The sequence below is a fragment of the Oncorhynchus masou genome, chromosome 15 (genome assembly GCF_036934945.1).
Source record: "Oncorhynchus masou masou isolate Uvic2021 chromosome 15, UVic_Omas_1.1, whole genome shotgun sequence".
NCBI lineage: Eukaryota > Metazoa > Chordata > Actinopteri > Salmoniformes > Salmonidae > Oncorhynchus > Oncorhynchus masou.
Genome location: NC_088226.1, coordinates 15,590,911 through 15,614,313, shown reverse-complemented (window position 1 = coordinate 15,614,313; position 23,403 = coordinate 15,590,911). Strand labels below are relative to the sequence as shown.

Here is a 23,403-nt window from a genome sequence, read left to right as displayed (position 1 = left end):
TGTGGTCGGGTCCATTTGGGTCCACTCGGGTCTATCAGACCAAATGACCATCAAACAGGACCTGACCCAGACCCGAGGGAAAAGTTAGAATTTTTGACCCAGACCTACTCGGTTCCCGGGTCAGTCGGACCCGTGAAGACCTTTAGTCTGGACCCTTCTATAACATGGCATTTACATTTAAAAAATGTTGATTTGGTTGTAAAAATGCAAAATTATCCTTTAAAGAAATGGCACATTGAGGCATGATTATTATTTTGTGCACAACAATAGCCCTCGTTCTGCACATTCAGCTTTATCTGTATGATCATCTAAGACATCCAGCTTACATGGAGTCACCTCAGGACACTTCTTATCAGCTCCAACACACACACACACACACACACACACACACACACACACACACACACACACACACACACACACACACACACACACACACACACACACACACACACACACACACACACACACACACACACACACACACACACACACACACACACACACACACACACACACACACACACACACACACACACACACACACACATACACACACACACACACACACACACACACACACACACACACACGCACGCACACACACACACACACACACACACACACACACACACACACACACACACACACACACACACACACACACACACACACACACACACATACACACACACACACACACACACACACACGCACACACACACACACACACACACACACAAACAGCCTGCCAGTCAAGCCCACTTCCTCCAACAATAGCTTGTCATCGCTCTACACTCTTCACTGTCCCATTTTTCGATGTGTTCCTGCAGCTTCTGTGTCTCCTTACTGTAGTGGACAGCTGGAGATAGAGAAGGAGAATGACATCTGTATTTACCATACACACCTCTGGGCACAATGGGTGCACCATGTCATGCTATTGGATACCACTTTTCAATTGCTGTGTGGATCTCCATTTTGTTCATTACAATACATTATGTTAGTGAGTTCAGCTGCACCACAATACTGACCGATATGTATTGTTTTCTCTGAAGGACATTTTTCCCACCTCGTCTATCCATGGACCTATCTATTCAGGATCTTCATGAATTACTCGTGTTGACTTTTGCCATTCATAAGTCCTCATAGAAAATGAATGAACACACAAAACCCTACCATGTTTACCTCAATTGGCACATTGGTACCCAGGTTGTAGAATCTGCTTTTGTGGAGATATAGAACTGCATGGCAACGGGAGGACGCTTGGAGATAGAATGAGGGGAGGGTACTATGGTCCCACGTGTCCTCATAATTTTTATTGTATATCTACCACTTCCCCATATCGCAGATTCGCATACACTCATGCATATATAGAGCTTACACACGCACAATCCTGTAGGATTTATGCATACGTGCACTCAAATCTCCCCATTTGACATATTCTACATAATCTAGGCTAATTTGTTAATTCCATTATTGATCGGCTCTGGCATAGGCCTATTTGTTTTTTCATTTAGTGATAGATTGGCTATTTAATTCAATTGCCTGATATCGGTGAGACTGTATGCTACGAGCTGAATGGGAGATGAGAGGACGAGCGTCAGCTGTCAACCAGATTCAGTCGGTGTTTTTTCTCTCTCGCCATAATCGTTTGTGCGTCGGTTTTCTTTTTATCTGCTCCTGTTACACTGTAACGCACTCGATGTTAATTCGGGGGAATATGTGAACATCATGCTGGCGGTGTGGTGCTTGGTCTTTGCTGCAGTGGGCGAGAGGTTTGCCGTGTCAGGTAAGAGGGATGACGGGAGAGGGGGGAAGCACCCTTTTCATTTCCTAGTTTACCCCTGCCCAATGTAGGCTATCCCCATTTTTTTGCATTTGCAATCACTTCTTCCTCTGTAGACTAGTCTACAATTGTGTGTGTGGTGGTAGCGCGCAGCTGGAGATAGTTACATCTGTGCCAAGAACGTAGTGTTTTTAAGATCCCTCTCCCTTCAGTTCTACGGATGCGGTAGATTTGCTGCATCAACACATTTTCACCGCAGCGCTGTCGCCCTTTACATCCAGGGCTGACGCGCACTGTAGAACCAGCGCCTGACGCGCTGCCATATCAGCCTATTTATGTCAAAAATCATTTTTCAAACAATAATGATCGTTTTTCTGTGTGATAACCCGTGTGTGGTTTAAAGTTGGCAGTTATCAGGCCTCCCGCGTAACAGGCGGCGGAAGGTCGACTTTGGTGCGTGATGCGAGTTTGTGGGATTGGTTCTCGCCAGAGGAGCAGGGAGATATCAGCGACATTGCGGCCGAAGTCACCTATCCAAAGCGTCTGGTGCAACAGATGGAGTCGAAGGAAGAAATGTCCCATGGCTATTTGGATACCCGCGTGAAGAATACCACGGGAGGCACCTCGGTAAGTATAGACCTCTGTCTATAATGGAGAAGTGGGTGTGGCAACCTGATTTTATTTGAGTGTTATTTATTCGTTTTCGTTCCCTCTCTTGTATTAAACTCCCAGTTCATTGTTGAAACTGTAATGGTTTCTCTCAACTCAAGTTACTTTTGTGAACCCTTTCTTGCCTGTTTTGGCCTGTGTCTTGTTTTCTAAGTTTATCATAAGATCCATCCCAAACGGCACAAGTCTATCAGTCCCATGTTGCCCTAACTCTCCTGGTGTCTTCAGCTTGCTTGTGTTCGCACTGAGGGATGAAGTCAGTCTTAGTCAGAAACCTAGTTTGGGCGTGACTGATGCAATACCCACTGGCTCTCTCCTGCTGTATGTCCGGGGGCACCTCTGCCAGTTGGTCAAGAGCAATGCAGTGCTCTGTGCCGCATGCTCTGCCCTCACTGAATGACAGAGAAGGGAGGTGGTTTGCTGCAACCTCTAAGCCCACTAAGTTTCCCCTTTAACCAGCATCAGAGAATGAACACCAAGTCCTTTCTGGTCCTGCAAAACAGTGGTTACTATGTTACTGCTATATATATATATATATACACTGAACAAAAATGTAAGCGCAACATGTGTGTTGATGGTCCCATGTTTCATGAGCTGAAATAAAACAAATGTTCCACATGCACAAAAAGTTTCTTTCTCTCAAATTTTGTGCACACATTTGTTTACATCCCTGTTAGTGAGCATTTGTCTTTTGCCAGGGTAACCCATCCACTTGACAGGTGTGGTATATCAGGAAGCTGATGAAACAGCATGATCATTACACAGGCCACTCTAAAATGTGCAGTTTTGTCACACAACACAATGCCACAGATGTCTCAAGTTTTGAGGGAGCATTCAATTGGCATGCTGACGACAGGAATGTCCACCAGAGCTGTTGCCAGAGAATTGAATGTTAATTTCTCTACCATAAGCCGCATCCAACGTCGTTTTTAGAGAATTTGGTTGGACGTCCACCTCTCTTCACGACCGCAGTATGGCGTCATTTGGGAAACGGACTCAATTGCATTTTATCGATGGCAATTGGAATGCATAGAGATACCGTGACGAGATCCTGATGCCCATTGTTGTGACATTCATTCGCTTCAGCATTATAATGCATGGCCCCATGTTGCAAGGATCTGCACACAATTCCTGGAAGCTGAAAATGTCCCAGTTCTTTCATGGCCTGCATACTCATCAGACATGTCACCCATTGAGCCTGTTTGGGATGCTCTGGAGTCTGGATCGACGTGTACGACAGCGTGTTCCAGTTCCCGCCAATATCCAGCATCTTCACACAGCCATTGAAGAGGAGTGGGGCGACATTCCACAGGCCTTAATCAACAGCCTGATCAACTCTATGTGTAGGGGATGTGTTGCGCTGCATGAGACAAATGGTGGTCACACAAGATACTGACTGGTTGTCTGATCCATGACTAACAGATGCATATCTGTATTCCCAGTCATGTGAAAGCCATAGATTAGGGCCTACTGAATTTATTTCAATTGACTGATTTCCATATATGAACTGTAACTCCGTAAAACCTTTGAAAATGTTCCATGTTGCGTTTATATTTTTGTTTTGTATATATATTTAACTGTAACCAACGGGCATTACACCCTATGAGGGAGCACAATATCTGTGACTTGAACCCAAAACCTTCTGACCTACTGTACTCACCCGCTATGTCACCCCATGCCACAGATTTATAATTACTGTCCACCAGAGAGAAGAGTATCTGAAAGAGATCTGAAACAAAAGCCTGTTGTGTGAATGTGATTTTAGCTGATTGGCCTCATCTCCTCATGATAAAAGGCTGTGTGGTGAAATATTCAGATCTCTCATGGAGAACTCCTCTCTCTTCCATTCCTCTATTATTCAATGGTGTGTCGAAGTATGTCCCCATCAATGATTCAACAAGGCCTGTGTGAGAAGTGCTACTTGGGCCAAAAACTCCACTGGTACAAAATCACCCTCTTTTTTTTCTTCTCTCTCTTACTCTCTCGCTCTCTCTCTCTCTGACCTAAACTCTACCTCACCCTTCAACCCATCTCTTTCTTTAATTTTCATACACCCTATCTCCCTCTCTCTCTCTCTCTCCCTCTCCCTCTCCCTCTCTCTCTCTCTCTGACCTAAACTCTACCTAATCCTTCAACCCATCTCTTTCTTTAATTTTCATACACCCTATCTCTCTCTCTCTCTCTCTCTCTCTCTCTCTCTCTCTCTCTCTCAGACCTATACTCTACCTCACCCTTCAACCCATCTCTTTCTTTAATTTTCATTCACCCTCTCTCTCTTTCTCTGAAGAGGAAGGTGTAGGTGGGATGGAGGGTGAGGTTCTATTTTTTTATTTTATTTTATCTTAATTTAACCATGTAGGCAAGTTGAGAACAAGTTCTCATTTACAATTGCGACCTGGCCAAGATAAAGCAAAGCAGTGCGACAAAAACAACAGCACAGAGTTACACATAAACAAACGTACAGCCAATAACACAAAAGAAAAATCTATGACAGTGTGTGCAAATGTAGTAAGATTAGGGAGGTAAGGCAATAAATAGGCCATAGAGGCGAAAATAATTACAATTTAGCATTAACACTGGAGTGATAGATGTGCAGATGATGATGTGCAAGGTCTAGATCTTTCAACGGGGCACCAGAGATCAATGAGTTAACAAGATAACGCATCTAAATATTCTGAAATGACGTATATATTATCCTTATTTTTTAAGGATAAGCTTGAAATGGGTGTGGTGGAATTGACTCAACAACCAAAAACACATTTGTAAGTCTAGCTTTCTTAATGAATCAGAAAATCAATAGCTATTTCTGGTTGTTGTTTTCTGGTGGCTAACTGATCGATCTTCCTTTGTAATATACCCCACTGGTGGGTTGAGTGTTGAGTTGATTTGGTTGAGAGAATCATTACCCTCGTCTGGAGATAAATCTGGCTCTGATTACACTGCTTGGTTTAACCTACCGTGTGATGTGATTGAACTATTTAAAGAGGCTCATGGGTATTTGGATGGAGATCGTGTAAAATCCCTGGTGTTGTTGTTTTTGAAGTTGTTTTTGAGATGTGGTATAATTGGTAAAAGGGGGATATTTTTGACTCAATTAGGAGGGTTCTGTTGGTTACATTTCATTTAATGTTTTGCCTCTGTTGTGTGTTGTTTTATTATTTTTTTACAGAGGATTCTAAATAAGTTTAGATGGAATATTCGTAGCTGTCATTCTGACTCATGGATGGATCAACTATTCCACAGGTTCACTTTGATTCCAAGTTATACAGCCTACTGTTTCCTCAAGTGACTTTGCTTATCAATGGACTGGAAGTGAAGATACATCTGTTTCTACCGCATGTGCACATTTCAGATGTATTTACAATCGCTGGTTGTTACTGAGTAATGAACCTGCTATCACAAGGTTCCCAGAGGACTGCCTTTGGCATTAGAACAGTTATCAAGATGCATTGGTGTTACAGACAGGGTGTTGTTCGGTTGCCACCTAAATATCCCGAGGGATGTTATGATTCAGGGCTGGTAAATACTGATCTATTCAAACAAATCTACTGATCTATTGTTTGACCAAAATGAACCGTCTTTATTACTTCACACATAAAAACTTTACAGAACTCCTTGGATTGATATCCATGACAGCACATTTGAATCATTCCTTTAGCCAAGCAGAACTGCCCTCTCCCTGCTCCAGCTGAAGTTGAGTTGTGTGGAATCATTGGAGGGAATGATTTCCGAATGGGAGTCTTGTCTCAGTGAAAGTCCAATGATTCACTGCAGCCTGTATCCTGCAGATGGAATTACAGTGTGCTGGGATTGAATGCTGACACTGTTTGTGCTTTTGGCGACACTGTGTTTTGACTGCTATAAATCTCTGGCAGCCAGTGAAGCTCCTCCTTGCCTTCTTCCTACCGCTCCATTCTTTTTGGCAGCCGACAGTAGGGACACATTGGCTTCACACCAGCTCAATGTAGATGGATATTTAAAGCTTTCTCCCTTCCTGTAAACCCTCTTCCCATCCATCTCTACCTGCTGAATACAAATGCACTTCCTGGATGGCTTCAGTACTGCCTGTTGGAATGGATTCAGTCCAGCCAAATCAATTGACACTTTATCAATCCGACTATGTTAGCTGCTAAAGTGCTTTTGATACATATGCAGTATTGCACTGGCAGAAATGCATTTGTACAGTATGTATCTTGGTTTGTTATACTTCTTACAGAATGATAGCTATCATTGTGACTTACCGAATGGGCGAACCGCTATTAGAGTGGTTTACTTTTAAGTGGTTCTTCCTGTAATCTCTCTCTCTCTCTCTCTCTCTCTCTCTCTCTCTCTCTCTTTTGATCCTCATCTCACCTTCTCCCTATTTAAGCCAGTCCATTTGGCCCAGAGTTGTTTCCAGGTGGAAACCTTCGGACACACCTTCACTCTGGACCTGGAGTTAAACCAGTGAGTACATTTGATTTGTGCACAATTTTGATGTTATCAACTTGATTGACGTATTCTCCGCATCCCATTTCCATCAGTCTGTATTTTCTAAATTGCCACAATCATCAACGTTGGCATTTCCATAACCGCTACCGTTAGCAAATACACTTTGCTCCTTCCATTTATGACACATAACCAAATGTTTAGTGGAGCATCAGGGACACAGAGACCCTGAGAGCTCCATCAATACAGCTACCCACCTTAGAGAGAGAGAGGAGACAGAAAGAGAGAAAGGGGGGGGGTGAGGGGGACAGAGAGAGAGAGAGGAGACGGGAGACAGAAAGAGAGAAAGAGGGTGATGAGGGGGACAGAGAGAGAGAGAGAGAGAGAGAGAGAGAGAGAAGAGACAGAAAGAGAGAAAGGGGGGTGAGGGGGAGAGAGAGAGTGAGAGAGAGAGGAGACGGGAGACAGAAAGAGAGAAAGTGGGGGATGAGGGGGAAAGAGAGATAGAGAGAGTGGCCTGGATTGTCATGACTTTATTATTAATGTGCTTTATGTACTGTAACTATCCTACAGCACAGTAAAGGACTCAACGCAACAACCAGACCACCGCTACTCTATTGCGGCTACTGCCTGGCTACGATAACGTCATAAATCACATCCATATGCTGTACTCTACAGCCATGCATTACACAACGCACTCATGCATGAACACTGAAGTGGAGTTACATTAAGAACGGACCATATTCGCACAGACTGCATATCTATTCACAAACAGAATAGATATGCTGAGAACAAGGATAAATCATACACATAAAGGATATGCCTCGTTGTCTTAGACGTAGCGTAGAGCTTGTCTTGGGGTATAGTTTATAAGAGAGGTGTCTGTTCATAATAACAGAGGTGTCTCTGTGTTTTCTCTCTGCAGCAACCTCCTGTCCTCAGACTATGTGGAGCGGCACTTTCACCAAGACGGCAAACCCTCGCAGTCTATGGTAGTGTGTGTGCGTGTGCGTGCGTGTGTGTGTGTGTTTGTATGTTATAATTAGGGCACAGTATTTTGCGCAATCATTTGATATGCCTGGATTTGAACCATTATTTAAAGCTTTTTCAACAAACTGTACTATTTTCTTTCTATGTCAGATCCAGCACCACCCTCAGACAACTGCTTTAATTTTTGGTGCTATTCATGTTTGGATATTTTAGATAAAATACAGGATAAATTCCTGCTCTGTCACATGGTTGCACAAAACACATGGCCCTAGTTATAATAGAAGTTCTAACCATGCCTCTGAAAAAGCTACTGTGTTTTCTGTGTACTGTAGACATACTGCTGACATACTGTTGACATACTGTAGACATACTGCTGACATACTGCTGACATACTCTAGACATACTGTAGACATACTGCTGACATACTGTAGACATACTGCTGACATACTGCTGACATACTGCTGACATACTGCTGACATACTGTTGGCATACTGCTTACATACTGCTGACATACTGTAGACATACTGCTGACATCCTGCTGACATACTGTAGACATACTGCTGACATACTGCTGACATACTGCTGACATACTGTTGACATACTGTTGACATACTGTTAACATACTGCTGACATACTGTTGACATACTGCTGACATACTGTTGACATACTGCTGACATACTGTAGACATACTGCTGACATACTGTTGACATACTGTTGACATACTGCTGACATGCTGTTGACATACTGCTGACATACTGTTGACATACTGCTGACATACTGTAGACATACTGCTGACATACTGTAGACATTCTGTAGACATACTGCTGACATACTGCTGACATACTGTTGACATACTGCTGACATCCTGCTGACATACTGTAGACATACTGCTGACATACTGCTGACATACTGCTGACATACTGTTGACATACTGCTGACATACTGTTGACATACTGCTTACATACTGCTGACATACTGTAGACATACTGCTGACATCCTGCTGACTGTGACATACTGCTGACATACTGTAGACATACTGCTGACATACTGCTGACATACTGCTGACATACTGCTGACATACTGTTGACATACTGCTGACATACTGTTGACATACTGCTGACATACTGCTGACATACTGCTGACATACTGCTGACATACTGCTGACATACTGTAGACATACTGCTGACATACTGTTGACATACTGTTGACATACTGCTGACATGCTGTTGACATACTGCTGACATACTGCTGACATACTGTTGACATACTGCTGACATACTGCTGACATACTGTTGACATACTGCTGACATACTGTTGACATACTGTTGACATACTGCTGACATACTGTTGACATACTGCTGACATACTGCTGACATACTGTTGACATACTGTTGACATACTGCTGACATACTGTTGACATACTGCTGACATACTGCTGACATACTGTTGACATACTGCTGACATACTGTTGACATACTGCTGACATACTGTTGACATACTGCTGACATACTGTTGACATACTGTTGACATACTGCTGACATACTGCTGACATACTGCTGACATACTGCTGACATATTGTAGACATACTGCTGACATAATGCTGACATTCTGTTGACATACTGTAGACATACTGCTGACATACTGCTGACATACTGTAGAAATACTGTTGACATACTGTAGACATACTGCTGACATACTGTTGACATACTGTTGACATACTGCTGACATACTGCTGACATACTGTAGACATACTGTAGACGTACTGTAGACGTACTGTAGACGTACTGTAGACATACTGTAGACATACTGTAGACATGACTGTAGACGTACTGTAGACATACTGTAGACATACTGTAGACATACTGTAGACGTGCTGTAGACGTACTGTAGACATACTGTAGACGTACTGTTGACGTACTGTAGACATACTGTAGACATACTGTAGACATACTGTTGACATACTGTAGACATACTGTAGACATACTGCTGACATACTGCTGACATACTGTTGACATACTGTTGACATACTGTTGACATACTACTGACATACTGTTGACATACTGCTGACATACTGCTGACATACTGTGACATACTGTTGACATACTGCTGACATACTGCTGACATACTGACATACTGCTGACATACTGTTGACATACTGCTGACATACTGTTGACATACTGCTGACATACTGTTGACATACTGCTGACATACTGTAGACATACTGCTGACATACTGTTGACATACTGCTGACATACTGTTGACATACTGCTGACATACTGCTGACATACTGTTGACATACTGCTGACATACTGCTGACATACTGCTGACATACTGCTGACATACTGTTGACATACTGTTGACATACTGCTGACATACTGCTGACATACTGTTGACATACTGCTGACATACGGTTGACATACTGCTGACATACTGACATACTGCTACTGACATACTGTAGACATACTGCTGACATACTGCTGACATACTGTAGACATACTGCTGACATACTGTTGACATACTGCTGACATACTGTTGACATACTGTGACATACTGCTGACATACTGCTGACATACTGTGACATACTGACATACTGCTGACATACTGTTGACATACTGCTGACATACTGTTGACATACTGCTGACATACTGTAGACATACTGCTGACATACTGTAGACATACTGTAGACATACTGCTGACATACTGCTGACATACTGTAGACATGACATACTGTTGACATACTGTTGACATACTGTTGACATACTGATAACATACTGTAGACATACTGTGACGTACTGACATACTGCTGACATACTGTGTGACGTACTGTTGACATACTGCTGACATACTGCTGACATACTGTTGACATACTGTTGACATACTGTGACATACTGCTGACATACTGCTGACATACTGCTGACATACTGTTGACATACTGATGACATACTGCTGACATACTGTTGACATACTGCTGACATACTGTTGACATACTGTTGACATACTGCTGACATACTGTAGACATACTGCTGACATACTGCTGACATACTGTTGACATACTGTTGACATACTGCTGACATACTGCTGACATACTGTTGACATACTGCTGACATACTGCTGACATACTGCTGACATACTGCTGACATACTGCTGACATACTGCTGACATACTGTTGACATACTGCTGACATACTGTTGACATACTGCTGACATACTGTTGACATACTGCTGACATACTGCTGACATACTGTTGACATACTGTAGACATACTGTGACATACATACTGCTGACATACTGCTGACATACTGTTGACATACTGCTGACATACTGTTGACATACTGCTGACATACTGTAGACATACTGCTGACATACTGCTGACATACTGTTGACATGCTGACATACTGTACATACTGACATACTGTTGACATACTGCTGACATACTGTTAGACATACTGTGACATACTGTTGACATACTGTGACATACTGTTGACATACTGTTGACGACATACTGTGACATACTGTTGACATACTGTAGACATACTGTTGACATACTGTTGACATACTGTGACATACTGTAGACATACTGTAGACATACTGTTGACATACTGTTGACATACTGTAGACATACTGTAGACTTGACATACTGTTGACATACTGTTGACATACTGTTGACATACTGTTACATACTGTCGACATACTGTAGATGTACTGTTGACATACTGCTGACATACTGTAGACATACTGCTGACATACTGCTGACATACTGTTGACATACTGCTGACATACTGTTGACATACTGTTGACATACTGCTGACATACTGTTGACATACTGTAGACATACTGCTGACATACTGCTGACATACTGCTGACATACTGTTGACATACTGCTGACATACTGCTGACATACTGTAGACATACTGCTGACATACTGTTGACATACTGTTGACATACTGTTGACATACTGTTGACATACTGTTGACATACTGTTGACATACTGTAGACATACTGTAGACATACTGTAGACATACTGCTGACATACTGCTGACATACTGCTGACATACTGTGACATACTGTAGACATACTGTTGACATACTGTAGACATACTGTGACATACTGTAGACATACTGTGACATACTGTAGACGTACTGTAGACATACTGTAGACATACTACTGCTAGACATACTGTAGACATACTGTAGACATACTGTAGACATACTGTGACGTGCTGTAGATGTACTGTAGACGTGCTGTAGACGTACTGTTGACGTACTGTAGACGTACTGTAGACGTACTGTAGACGTACTGTAGACGTACTGTAAACGTACTGTAGACATACTGTAGACATACTGTAGACGTACTGTTGACATACTGTTGACATACTGCTGACATACTGTTGACATACTGCTGACATACTGCTGACATACTGTAGACATACTGTAGACATACTGCTGACATACTGCTGACATACTGTTGACATACTGCTGACATACTGTTGACATACTGCTGACATACTGTTGACATACTGCTGACATACTGTTAACATACTGCTGACATACTGTTGACATACTGCTGACATACTGTTGACATACTGTTGACATATTGTAGACATACTGCTGACATACTGCTGACATACTGTTGACATACTGCTGACATACTGCTGACATACTGTTGACATACTGTTGACATACTGCTGACATACTGTAGACATACTGCTGACATACTGTAGACATACTGCTGACATACTGCTGACATACTGTTGACATACTGTTGACATACTGTTGACATACTGTTAACATACTGCTGACATACTGTTGACATACTGCTGACATACTGTTGACATACTGCTGACATACTGTAGACATACTGCTGACATACTGTTGACATACTGTTGACATACTGTTGACATACTGCTGACATACTGTTGACATACTGCTGACATACTGTAGACATACTGCTGACATACTGCTGACATACTGTTGACATACTGCTGACATACTGTTGACATACTGCTTACATACTGCTGACATACTGTAGACATACTGCTGACATCCTGCTGACATACTGTAGACATACTGCTGACATACTGCTGACATACTGCTGACATACTGTTGACATACTGTTGACATACTGTTGACATACTGATAACATACTGCTGACATACTGTTGACATACTGCTGACATACTGCTGACATACTGTTGACATACTGCTGACATACTGCTGACATACTGTAGACATACTGCTGACATACTGTTGACATACTGCTGACATACTGCTGACATACTGTTGACATACTGCTGACATACTGCTGACATACTGTTGACATACTCTAGACATACTGTAGACATACTGTTGACATACTGCTGACATACTGCTGACATACTGTTGACATACTGCTGACATACTGCTGACATACTGTTGACATACTGTAGACATACTGTAGACATACTGTTGACATACTGCTGACATACTGCTGACATACTGCTGACATACTGCTGACATACTGTTGACATACTGTTGACATACTGCTGACATACTGCTGACATACTGCTGACATACTGCTGACATACTGCTGACATAGTGCTGAAATACTGTTGACATACTGTAGACATACTGCTGACATACTGCTGACATACTGCTGACATACTGTTGACATAGTGCTGAAATACTGTTGACATACTGCTGACATACTGTAGACATACTGCTGACATACTGTTGACATACTGCTGACATACTGCTGAAGTACTGCTGACATACTGCTGACATACTGTAGACATACTGCTGGCATACTGACATACTGCATACGTACTACTGCTGACATACTGCTGACATACTGTAGACATACTGCTGACGTACTGTTGACATACTGCTGACATACTGTGACTGTACATACGCACATGTGTAGACGACTGCTGACATACTGTTGACATACTGTAGACATACTGTAGACATACTGTAGACATACTGTAGACACTGTGACGTGTTGACATACTGTAGACACTACTGCTGTAGATATACTGTTGACATACTGTAGACATACTGTAGACATACTGCTGACATACTGCTGACATACTGCTGACATACTGCTGACATACTGTTGACATACTGCTGACATACTGCTGACATACTGCTGACATACTGCTGACATACTGCTGACATACTGCTGACATACTGTTGACATACTGTTGACATACTGTTGACATACTGCTGACATACTGTTGACATACTGTAGACATACTGTTGACATACTGTTGACATACTGCTGACATACTGCTGACATACTGCTGACATACTGTAGAAATACTGTTGACATACTGTAGACATACTGTGACATACTGTTGACATACTGCTGACATACTGCTGACATACTGTTGACATACTGTTGACATACTGTTGACATACTGTTGACATACTGTTGACATACTGCTGACATACTGTTGACATACTGTTGACATACTGCTGACATACTGTACTGACATACTGTTGACATACTGTAGACGTACTGTAGACGCACTGTAGACATACTGTAGACGTACTGTAGACATACTGTAGACATGCTGTAGACGTACTGTAGACGCACTGTAGACATACTGTAGACATACTGTAGACGTGCTGTAGACGTACTGTAGACGTGCTGTTGACGTACTGTTGACGTACTGTTGACGTACTGTAGACGTACTGTAGACGTACTGTAGACGTGCGGTTGACGTACTGTAGACGTACTGTAGACATACTGTAGACATACTGTTGACATACTGTTGACATACTGCTGACATACTGTTGACATACTGCTGACATACTGCTGACATACTGTAGACATACTGTAGACATACTGCTGACATACGGTTGACATACTGCTGACATACTGTTGACATACTGCTGACATACTGCTGACATACTGCTGACATACTGTAGAAATACTGTTGACATACTGCTGACATTCTGTTAACATACTGTAGACATACTGCTGACATACTGTTGACATACTGTAGACATACTGCTGACATACTGCTGACATACTGCTGACATACTGCTGACATACTGCTGACATACTGCTGACATACTGCTGACATACTGTTGACATACTGCTGACATACTGTAGACATACTGCTGACATACTGTTGACATACTGCTGACATACTGCTGACATACTGTAGACATACTGTAGAAATACTGTTGACATACTGCAGACATACTGCAGACATACTGCTGACATACTGCTGACATACTGTTGACATACTGTTGACATACTGTTGACATACTGTAGACGTACTGTAGACGCACTGTAGACATACTGCTACTGACATACTGTTGACATACTGCCATACTGTTGACATACTGTAGACCTGCTGTGACGCACTGTTGACATGTGTAGACGTACTGTAGACATACTGTAGACGTGCTGTAGACGTACTGTTGACGTACTGTAGACGTACTGTAGACGTACTGTAGACATACTGCTGTAGACGTACTGTAGACGTACTGTAGACGTACTGTAGACGTACTGTTGGCGTACTGTAGACGTACTGTTGACGTACTGTAGACGTACTATAGACATACTGTTGACGTACTGTAGACGTACTGTAGACGTACTGTTGACGTACTGTAGACATACTGTTGACGTACTGTAGACGTACTGTTGACGTACTGTAGATATACTGTAGACGTACTGTTGACGTACTGTTGACGTACTGTAGACATACTGTTGACATACTGCTGACATACTGCTGACATACTGCTGACATACTGTAGAAATACTGTTGACATACTGCTGGCATTCTGTTAACATACTGTAGACATACTGCTGACATACTGTTGACATACTGTAGACATACTGCTGACATACTGCTGACATACTGCTGACATACTGCTGACATACTGCTGACATACTGCTGACATACTGTTGACATACTGCTGACATACTGTAGACATACTGCTGACATACTGCTGACATACTGCAGACATATACTGCTGACATACTGTTGACATACTGTAGACTACTGTTGACATACTGCAGACATACTGCTGACATACTGCTGACATACTGCTGACATACTGCTGACATAGGCTGCTGACATACTGTTGACGTACGTGACATACTGCGTACTGTAGACGCACTGTAGACATACTGCGTAGTACATACTGCGTGACATACTGTTGACATACTGTGACGTACTGTGACATACTGCGTTGACGTACTGTGGCATTCTGTTAACATACTGTAGACGTGACTGTAGACGTACTGTAGACGTGCTGTTGACGTACTGTTGACGTACGTACATACTGCATACTGTAGACGTGACATGTGTTGACGTGTTGTTGACTGTACTGTAGACGTACTGACGTAGACGTACTGTAGACGCTGTACTGTTGACGTGCTGTTGACGTACTGTAGACGTACTGTAGACGTACTGTAGACGTACTGTAGACGTACTGTAGACGTACTGTAGACGTACTGTAGACGTACTGTTGACGTACTGTAGACGTACTGTAGACGTACTGTAGACGTACTGTAGACGTACTGTTGACGTACTGTTGACGTACTGTAGACATACTGTAGACGCTGTTGGCTGTAGACGAACTGTTGACGTACTGTACATATACTGTAGACGTACTGTAGACGTACTGTTGACGTACTGTAGATGTACTGTAGACGTACTGTTGACGTACTGTTGGCGTACTGTAGACGTACTGTAGGCGTACTGTTGGCTTACTGTAGACGTACTGTTGACGTACTGTAGACGTACTGTTGACGTACTGTACATATACTGTAGACGTACTGTAGACGTACTGTTGACATACTGTAGACGTACTATAGACATACTGTTGACGTACTGTAGATATACTGTAGATGTACTGTTGACGTACTGTTGACGTACTGTAGACATACTGTTGACATGCTGTTGACATGCTGTAGACATTGTATGCTATTGTCCAGTAGGCTACAGAGATCTGTTTTGTGTCTTATTGAAATCAGATACGTCCATCCTGTTGGCAGCACTTATCAGATTGAAATGACATTAGTGTTGACCACCATCTCACCAAAATGAATGAATGCTACAGTGTGATTGAGTGGCCAGCAGACTACTACAGGAATGTCAGTGCCTCTAGAAAACCATTGGGGAAAAGTAGTGTTTTTTCTATTTGGTTCCTTGTGCTACACACGTTACTAACTGCCCCTAGTCCCCCAGCCTCAGCAAGAGCCTCTGTCTCATCCTCACCCACTCTCATTCCCAACTCTCCCTCTGCCCTCACTAGCCAATCAGGAGCTTGTTCCCATGGCAACAAGTCAGCTCTGCAGTGTCATTAAGTTCTTGGCAGAGAGGAGAATGAAAGAAGACAGAGAGAGAGACAGAGAGACAGAGAGAGAGAGAGAGACAGAGAGACAGAGAGACAGAGAGAGAGAGAGAGAGAGAGAGAGAGAGAGAGAGGGGGGGGAGAAGAAGGAAGAGGAAAAATGAGAGTAAAAGGCCAGTGAATACAACGGCAGGATGGGTGATGGTATCAGGGAGTCATTCTGTGTGTGTGCGTTTTCAGACAGTTGGTTCCTTCAGAGAGCAGTGGTGTGGGTGGGATGTACAGTACGCCTGCAGGGATGGAGCCACATACCCACACTCCCAGACCAGCCAGACCAGGCCAAGCGCTTGACTCTATGCCAGCTGTGGTTGCTGTGTCTCTATCTCTGCTTTTATTAGAGTGGTTTTGTATTCCTGCTATCCCAATCTCATACTCAGTAGTGGCTCAATGACTACTTTAGATCAGCCATAGCAGGAAACTAATCTTTTGAAGGAGACTAATTGTGAAGGAGAGGCCTTCACCTGGGCTAGAGACTTATACTCAGTGGCCACCCCATTCATGAAAATGGTTTGAGTGGTATGATTGCCGGTGCCGGGCATGCCGGTTCCAGTATCTCAGATACATCCGGCCTCTTGGGCTTTTAAGAAATGACAGTGTCTAGGGTTTACCGAGAATGGTGCGACAAACAAAAAACATCCGGTCAGGGTCAGTCCTATGGGCGAAAACAGCTTGTTGTTGAGAGGTCAAAGGAGAATGGTTCGCTAACAGATGGGTCACAAACTGGCAAATAACGGCTGAGTACAACAGTGGTGTACAGATCGGCATCTTGGAACGCACAGCTCGTCAGTCCTTTTCACCACATCGGGTTCCACTCCTGTCAGTTAAAAACAAGAAGAAGTGGCTCCAGTGGGTAGCGATCACCAACACTGGACAATTGAGGAGTGAAAAAACATTGCCTGGTCCTTCAAATCCTGGTTCCTGTTGCGTCATGCTGATGGCAGAGTCAGAATTTGGCGTAAGCAGCATGAATCCATGGCCCCATCCTGCCTGGTGTCAATGGTACAGACTGGTGGCGGTGGTGTAATGGTGTGGGGAATGTTTTCCTGGCATACGTTAGGTCCCTTGTTACCAATTGAGCAATGTGTCCATGCCCCAAATAATTCAGGCTGTTCTGGAGGGCAAAGGGCGGTCCGACCTATTACTAGATGGGTGTACCTAATAAACAGGCCACTGAGTGTATAACTGTCAACGCAAGTAGCCTAATATGCTTGTCTTTGTATTTCTGTTTATTTGCCATTCAATTCAAACATTCCACAGCGTGTCCTGATTACTGGTTGCACACACCCCAAATGCTAATTGTCTTGTTAATTGTTACTGTGTTCTCATTGTCTTTCTAACCATGTGTAAGTGTTTGGGGAGTCCTCCAACCGGGGGGATGTTTTCACTGCCAACTGTTTTATTTGGCCTGCAGTTTTAAAAGGAATTATTTTAAACATTTTAAGTGTTACAATAGGTCAGCTCTTTCACACCAATGAAGGATGGGGCTCAGATGGTTGCAGCCAAGGTAGATGTTTTATTCAGAATGAGCATTAGTGTTGTAGCTGCATGCCCTCTTCTTAATCTGTGTTGAGGTCTCGTGTGTGTGGTCCTCCTCTTCCACACTTTGACATCCACTGCTCCAATTTGTGTTTTTATTTAACCTTTATTTAACTCGGCAAGTCAGTTAAGAACCAATTCTTATTTACAATGACGGCCTACACCGGCCAAACCCGGACGACACTGGGCCAATTGTGAACTCCCAATCACGGCCGGTTGTGATACAGGTTTATTCTTAGCCAGCCCAATGTATTCTCACTCCATGTTGTTTCTTCCAAGCTGTTCCCACTGTGGAGCAACATAATGTTGGATTTATTTATAAGATCCCTGCACAGAAGACCCCTCCATTGTCAGAGCGGTAGCTAAAGTAGAGTGGAATAGAGTAGAGTGGAATAGAGTAGAGTGGAATATAGTAGAGTGGAACCACCCTATAGCAAAACACACGTACCAAACGAACAATACCACACACAGACATGGGGGGAACAGAGGATAATATACACGTCGAGTAATGAGGGGTGTGGAAAAACAAGGCAAAACAAATGGAAAATGAAAGGTGGAGCGGCGATGGCTAGAAGACCGGTGACGTTGACCACCGAATGCCGTCCGTGTAATAGAGTAGAGTGGAATAGAGTAGAGTGGAATAGAGTAGAGTTGAGGACAAATAGGTCACATATAGTACATACATCTAGCAGTATAATGGAGGAGGAGAGGAAGAGAGGGAGAGACAGAGAGGGAATAGAAGTAGAAACTGTTTAAAGCACAACTCCTGGGGACTCCATATTGTTTTTTAGGGGACTGTGAAATGAGCAACACCATCCTCCTCAGTCAGTGTGTGGAAACCTTCAAACCAGTGTACCACTACAGAGTCGACTTACTTGAGCATGTGACTGTATATTAACAATGGTATGGTCTTTTGTTCACAGGGAGGGGAGCACTGCTACTACCAAGGGAGGTTGAGGGGCTTACCAGAGTCCTGGGCAGCTCTCTCCACCTGTCTTGGCTTATGGTGAGACTCTCCCCATAGCTATAAACTGTCTGTAAATGACCTTGCCTCAGCACACTGACTCGGTACAGTACTGGCACTATGGCTTTGATAAGCTATATGGTATCTTTGATCTTCATGTACTAATATCACTGCTATACAATGTGAGTCTTACAGATATATAAGGAACGTGTTCACTCTCTCTCTCTCTCTCTTTCTCATTCTCTCAGTGGTATGTTTTCTGATGGGATGTTCTCTTATGGGATTGAGCCTCTTTTCGATGGGACCAATCAGGTGTGTGTGGTGGTTGGGAGATAAGGGTATAGATAGCCCTGTGGAGTAGTGTTGATGTTATTGATTCATTCATTCGTAGTAACATGGATGCAGATGAGGAATATGGAGGAACGTAGTAAAGATGATATTGTTTTCTCCTGGTGTCTCATTGACTCCTCTCCAGACTGAGGGGGCCCACCTAGTGCGTAGGATGCCTGATGTCAGACTATCCCCAGGCTGTCAAGGTACTGGCAACATCCTACATCCTCTCTCCTTTATACAATCATTCATGTTCATACCTACCAATGAGATGTTCATACTTACCATTGATATTGGTAGATCCATGCTCTTTGATGTCATTTCTCAGTCCTCTGTGTTGTATTGTGTCCAGACTGCACAGACAACAGTGAGGGGGATAGAGCCAGAGGTAATGGTGATGAGCAGATGAAGGATCCCCGGGTCAGTGAGGTGCTGAGGCGCTCTAAGAGACAGCTGCCACGCAGGCCAACCGTGCAGTCAGAGACCAAATACATCGAGCTGATGGTGGTCAACGACTACGAAATGGTGATTTAGCCTTTTGTGAAAATAATTGATGTGTGTTGGTTTGTCCGCGTGTCCGTGCATGTGTGTGACGCGCACACACACTGTACCTAACGTTTGCTGTCTGTCTGCAGTTTGTGCAGCTGCGACGCTCCACTACCCAGGCCAGGAACTTTGCCAAAGCAGTGGTCAATATGGCTGATGCAGTAAGAGCTCTGTCACTCCATACTTAACTTTTGTACTGATACCCATCGTCAATTATGATGATATTGTTATGTTGTTAAAGTTAAAGTCATGTCAATAATCATAGGCTAGGTTGTAGCCTATGAGAACAATCTAACATATCTTACTCATTATGTCCATGCTCCTAGATATGAATTTGGGTATACCACCAGTGTATGTTTTGGCCTGCAGATTTATAGGGAACAGCTGAACACACGCATCGTGCTGGTTGCCATGGAAACCTGGTCGTCGGCCAACATGGTTCCCGTGGTGACAGACCCGTTGACGACACTGCAGAACTTCATGAAGTACAGGAAGGACAGTATTAAGGAGCAAAGTGACGTTGTGCACCTCTTCTCGTGAGCGCCCCCTGTCTATGTCCCCCTGAAATGAAAAATAGAGGAGGTTGATATGCTCCTAAATCTAACCTGGGGCAGTCAGGGGTTTTGCGTCCCAAATGCCACACTATTCCCTCACAAGTGCACTGCGTTTGACCAGAGGGCTCTGGTCAAACGGAGTCCACTATAAAAGAATAGGGTGCCATTTTGGACATTTTGGACAAAGTCAGTATTATTGACTGGTTATATATACTACAATATGTCCTGGTCCTTTAGTCCAGGTTTGACCCCAGTTCTCCTCCATTTCCTCCAGGGGGCGTACGTTCCAGAGCAGTCGCAGTGGGACGGCCTACACCGGAGGGGTGTGCTCTCTCACCAGAGGAGGGGGCATCAACGAGGTAAGAGAGACAACTGTGTGCTTCCTACTCAGCTTCAAAGGACTGTGACTCACAACAATGGGCTCATGTCCAGGCTCATGATTTAGGATCTGACACAGCTACTACACTTAAGAATGACTCTTCTTAGAGTGTAACTTTAGTCAAAGAGAACACCATTGATACAGAGTGGATGTGTGTGTTTGTGTTCCAGTATGGGAATGTGGGTCCTATGGCCATCACTCTGTGCCAGAGTCTGGGTCAGAACATTGGGATGAGGTGGAACAACATACGCAGCTCTGCGGGTAAGGACGATCAGAGCAGGGGGATGGGTGATGGCGTGATGGCGGGAGGGGGGAGGGCGGGAGGGTGGAAGGGAGGAAGGAATAAAGGAAGGAAGGAAGGAAGGAAGGGGAGAGAGGGAGGGAGAAAGAGAGGGAAAGAGAGAGAGAGAGAGAGGGAACAGGTACAGATAGTGTAAAGATTAAGCGAGAGGTAGAGACAGGAGACAGCAGCCCATGGATTCAGTAAAAGGAGGAAGGAAGGGATGGATGGAGTGGCACAGGCAGCGATGGATTGAGTTCATTTCAAACTTACTTGTGAAATAATTGTATTTTTTTCTCAAGGATTTACCTCAGTAAATTAATGTAAGTCCCTTCTCGTCAAGACGAATGTCATTAACCATCTCATTTCTTCACATTGACTTTTCACTCCCTCTTTCACCCTCCTTTTCGTCTTTTCCCTCCCTCTCTCCATCTCTCTCAGGAGACTGCAGATGTCCTGATTCTTGGCTTGGTTGTATCATGGAAGACACTGGGTAAAGATTGACTTTAGGAATACATATACTGTACATACAGTACATCAGTCTACAGAACACGCTCACAAGCGTTTGGCTTCGGCTTATTCAATACCAGTCTGGTATTACCAGATGGTACAATGGTGATTTGATAAGCTATTGTCAAGCTATTGTCAAATCCATCTACTACAATTAGCAGGTTTGTTTTTAGCACAGATGGTAACATTTGAGTCAGATTGCAAAATTGCTGAAAAAATTGTCACATTTGATTTGGCATCATCGGCTTTGACCATTTTATCTCTCTCCCTCTCTTTTCTCTCTCCCTGCATCTGTGTATGTGTGTGTGTGCTTGTTTTTTGTGCACAGATATTACCTGCCCAGAAAGTTCTCTCGCTGCAGTGTTGATGAGTACATCCAGTTCTTGCTCCAGGGGGGCGGGAGCTGCCTCTTCAACAAGCCCAACAAGGTGAGGTTGGTGTGGGTGAGGAATGTGGGAGGCTGGCCTCGCCTGATGTTCTAGTGGGGAGTGGAGTGTAAGCTGAAGGTCCCAGGAGTGCTGTTATATATAGCCTAATTAATTTTCCCAATGTCCTCATTTCTCCATATTAGATATTTACATACAGCTCTGTGCCCATCCTTGATTATCTCTCTCTTCCTCTTCTTTACGACCTTCTCTTTTCCCTTCTTCCCCTCTTTTTGTCCTCCCATCCTACTTGTCTATTGTCTCTCCCTCCATCTGTTCTCCTCTCCCTCTATCCCTCCATCTCTCTATCAGCTGTTGGACCCTCCTGAATGTGGGAATGGCTTCGTGGAGACAGGGGAGGAGTGTGACTGTGGGTCTCAGCTGGTGAGAGTCTCTTGAACACTTCTTAGGGATAGGAGTCCCGCTAACTGGAGTGAGCGCAATTAAAAAATATATATATCATAAATACTATGGATTTTGAACATTTATGTACATATAAGTGTCTTATATCGGCTGAAAGCTTAAGTTCTTGTTAATCTAACTGCACTGTCTAATTTACAGTAGGTATTACAGCGAAAACATGCCATGCGATTGTTTGAGGTTGGCGCCCCACATGACTTTTTGAAAATCTTCCTCTGATTTGTCAACCCAGCTATAA

The 23,403-nt window shown here is 43.4% G+C and overlaps 1 protein-coding gene across 2 annotated transcripts in view; it reads left to right on the top strand.

Moving 5' to 3' along the window:
* Window positions 1–1,375: 1,375 nt before the first annotated feature.
* Window positions 1,376–23,403, top strand: part of LOC135555731 (disintegrin and metalloproteinase domain-containing protein 11-like) — a 32,644-nt gene continuing 10,616 nt past the window's right edge. For both annotated transcript variants that reach the window (XM_064988424.1, XM_064988425.1), the window contains exons 1-15: window positions 1,376–1,789; window positions 2,190–2,413; window positions 6,825–6,901; window positions 7,809–7,875; window positions 19,681–19,763; window positions 19,970–20,033; window positions 20,197–20,257; window positions 20,404–20,576; window positions 20,687–20,758; window positions 20,967–21,133; window positions 21,426–21,510; window positions 21,701–21,791; window positions 22,252–22,303; window positions 22,649–22,748; window positions 23,058–23,129. In XM_064988424.1, the coding sequence (XP_064844496.1) occupies window positions 1,732–1,789; window positions 2,190–2,413; window positions 6,825–6,901; window positions 7,809–7,875; window positions 19,681–19,763; window positions 19,970–20,033; window positions 20,197–20,257; window positions 20,404–20,576; window positions 20,687–20,758; window positions 20,967–21,133; window positions 21,426–21,510; window positions 21,701–21,791; window positions 22,252–22,303; window positions 22,649–22,748; window positions 23,058–23,129 (1,446 nt within the window). In that variant the 5' untranslated portion in view covers window positions 1,376–1,731. The remainder of the gene's footprint in view (window positions 1,790–2,189; window positions 2,414–6,824; window positions 6,902–7,808; window positions 7,876–19,680; window positions 19,764–19,969; window positions 20,034–20,196; window positions 20,258–20,403; window positions 20,577–20,686; window positions 20,759–20,966; window positions 21,134–21,425; window positions 21,511–21,700; window positions 21,792–22,251; window positions 22,304–22,648; window positions 22,749–23,057; window positions 23,130–23,403) is intronic.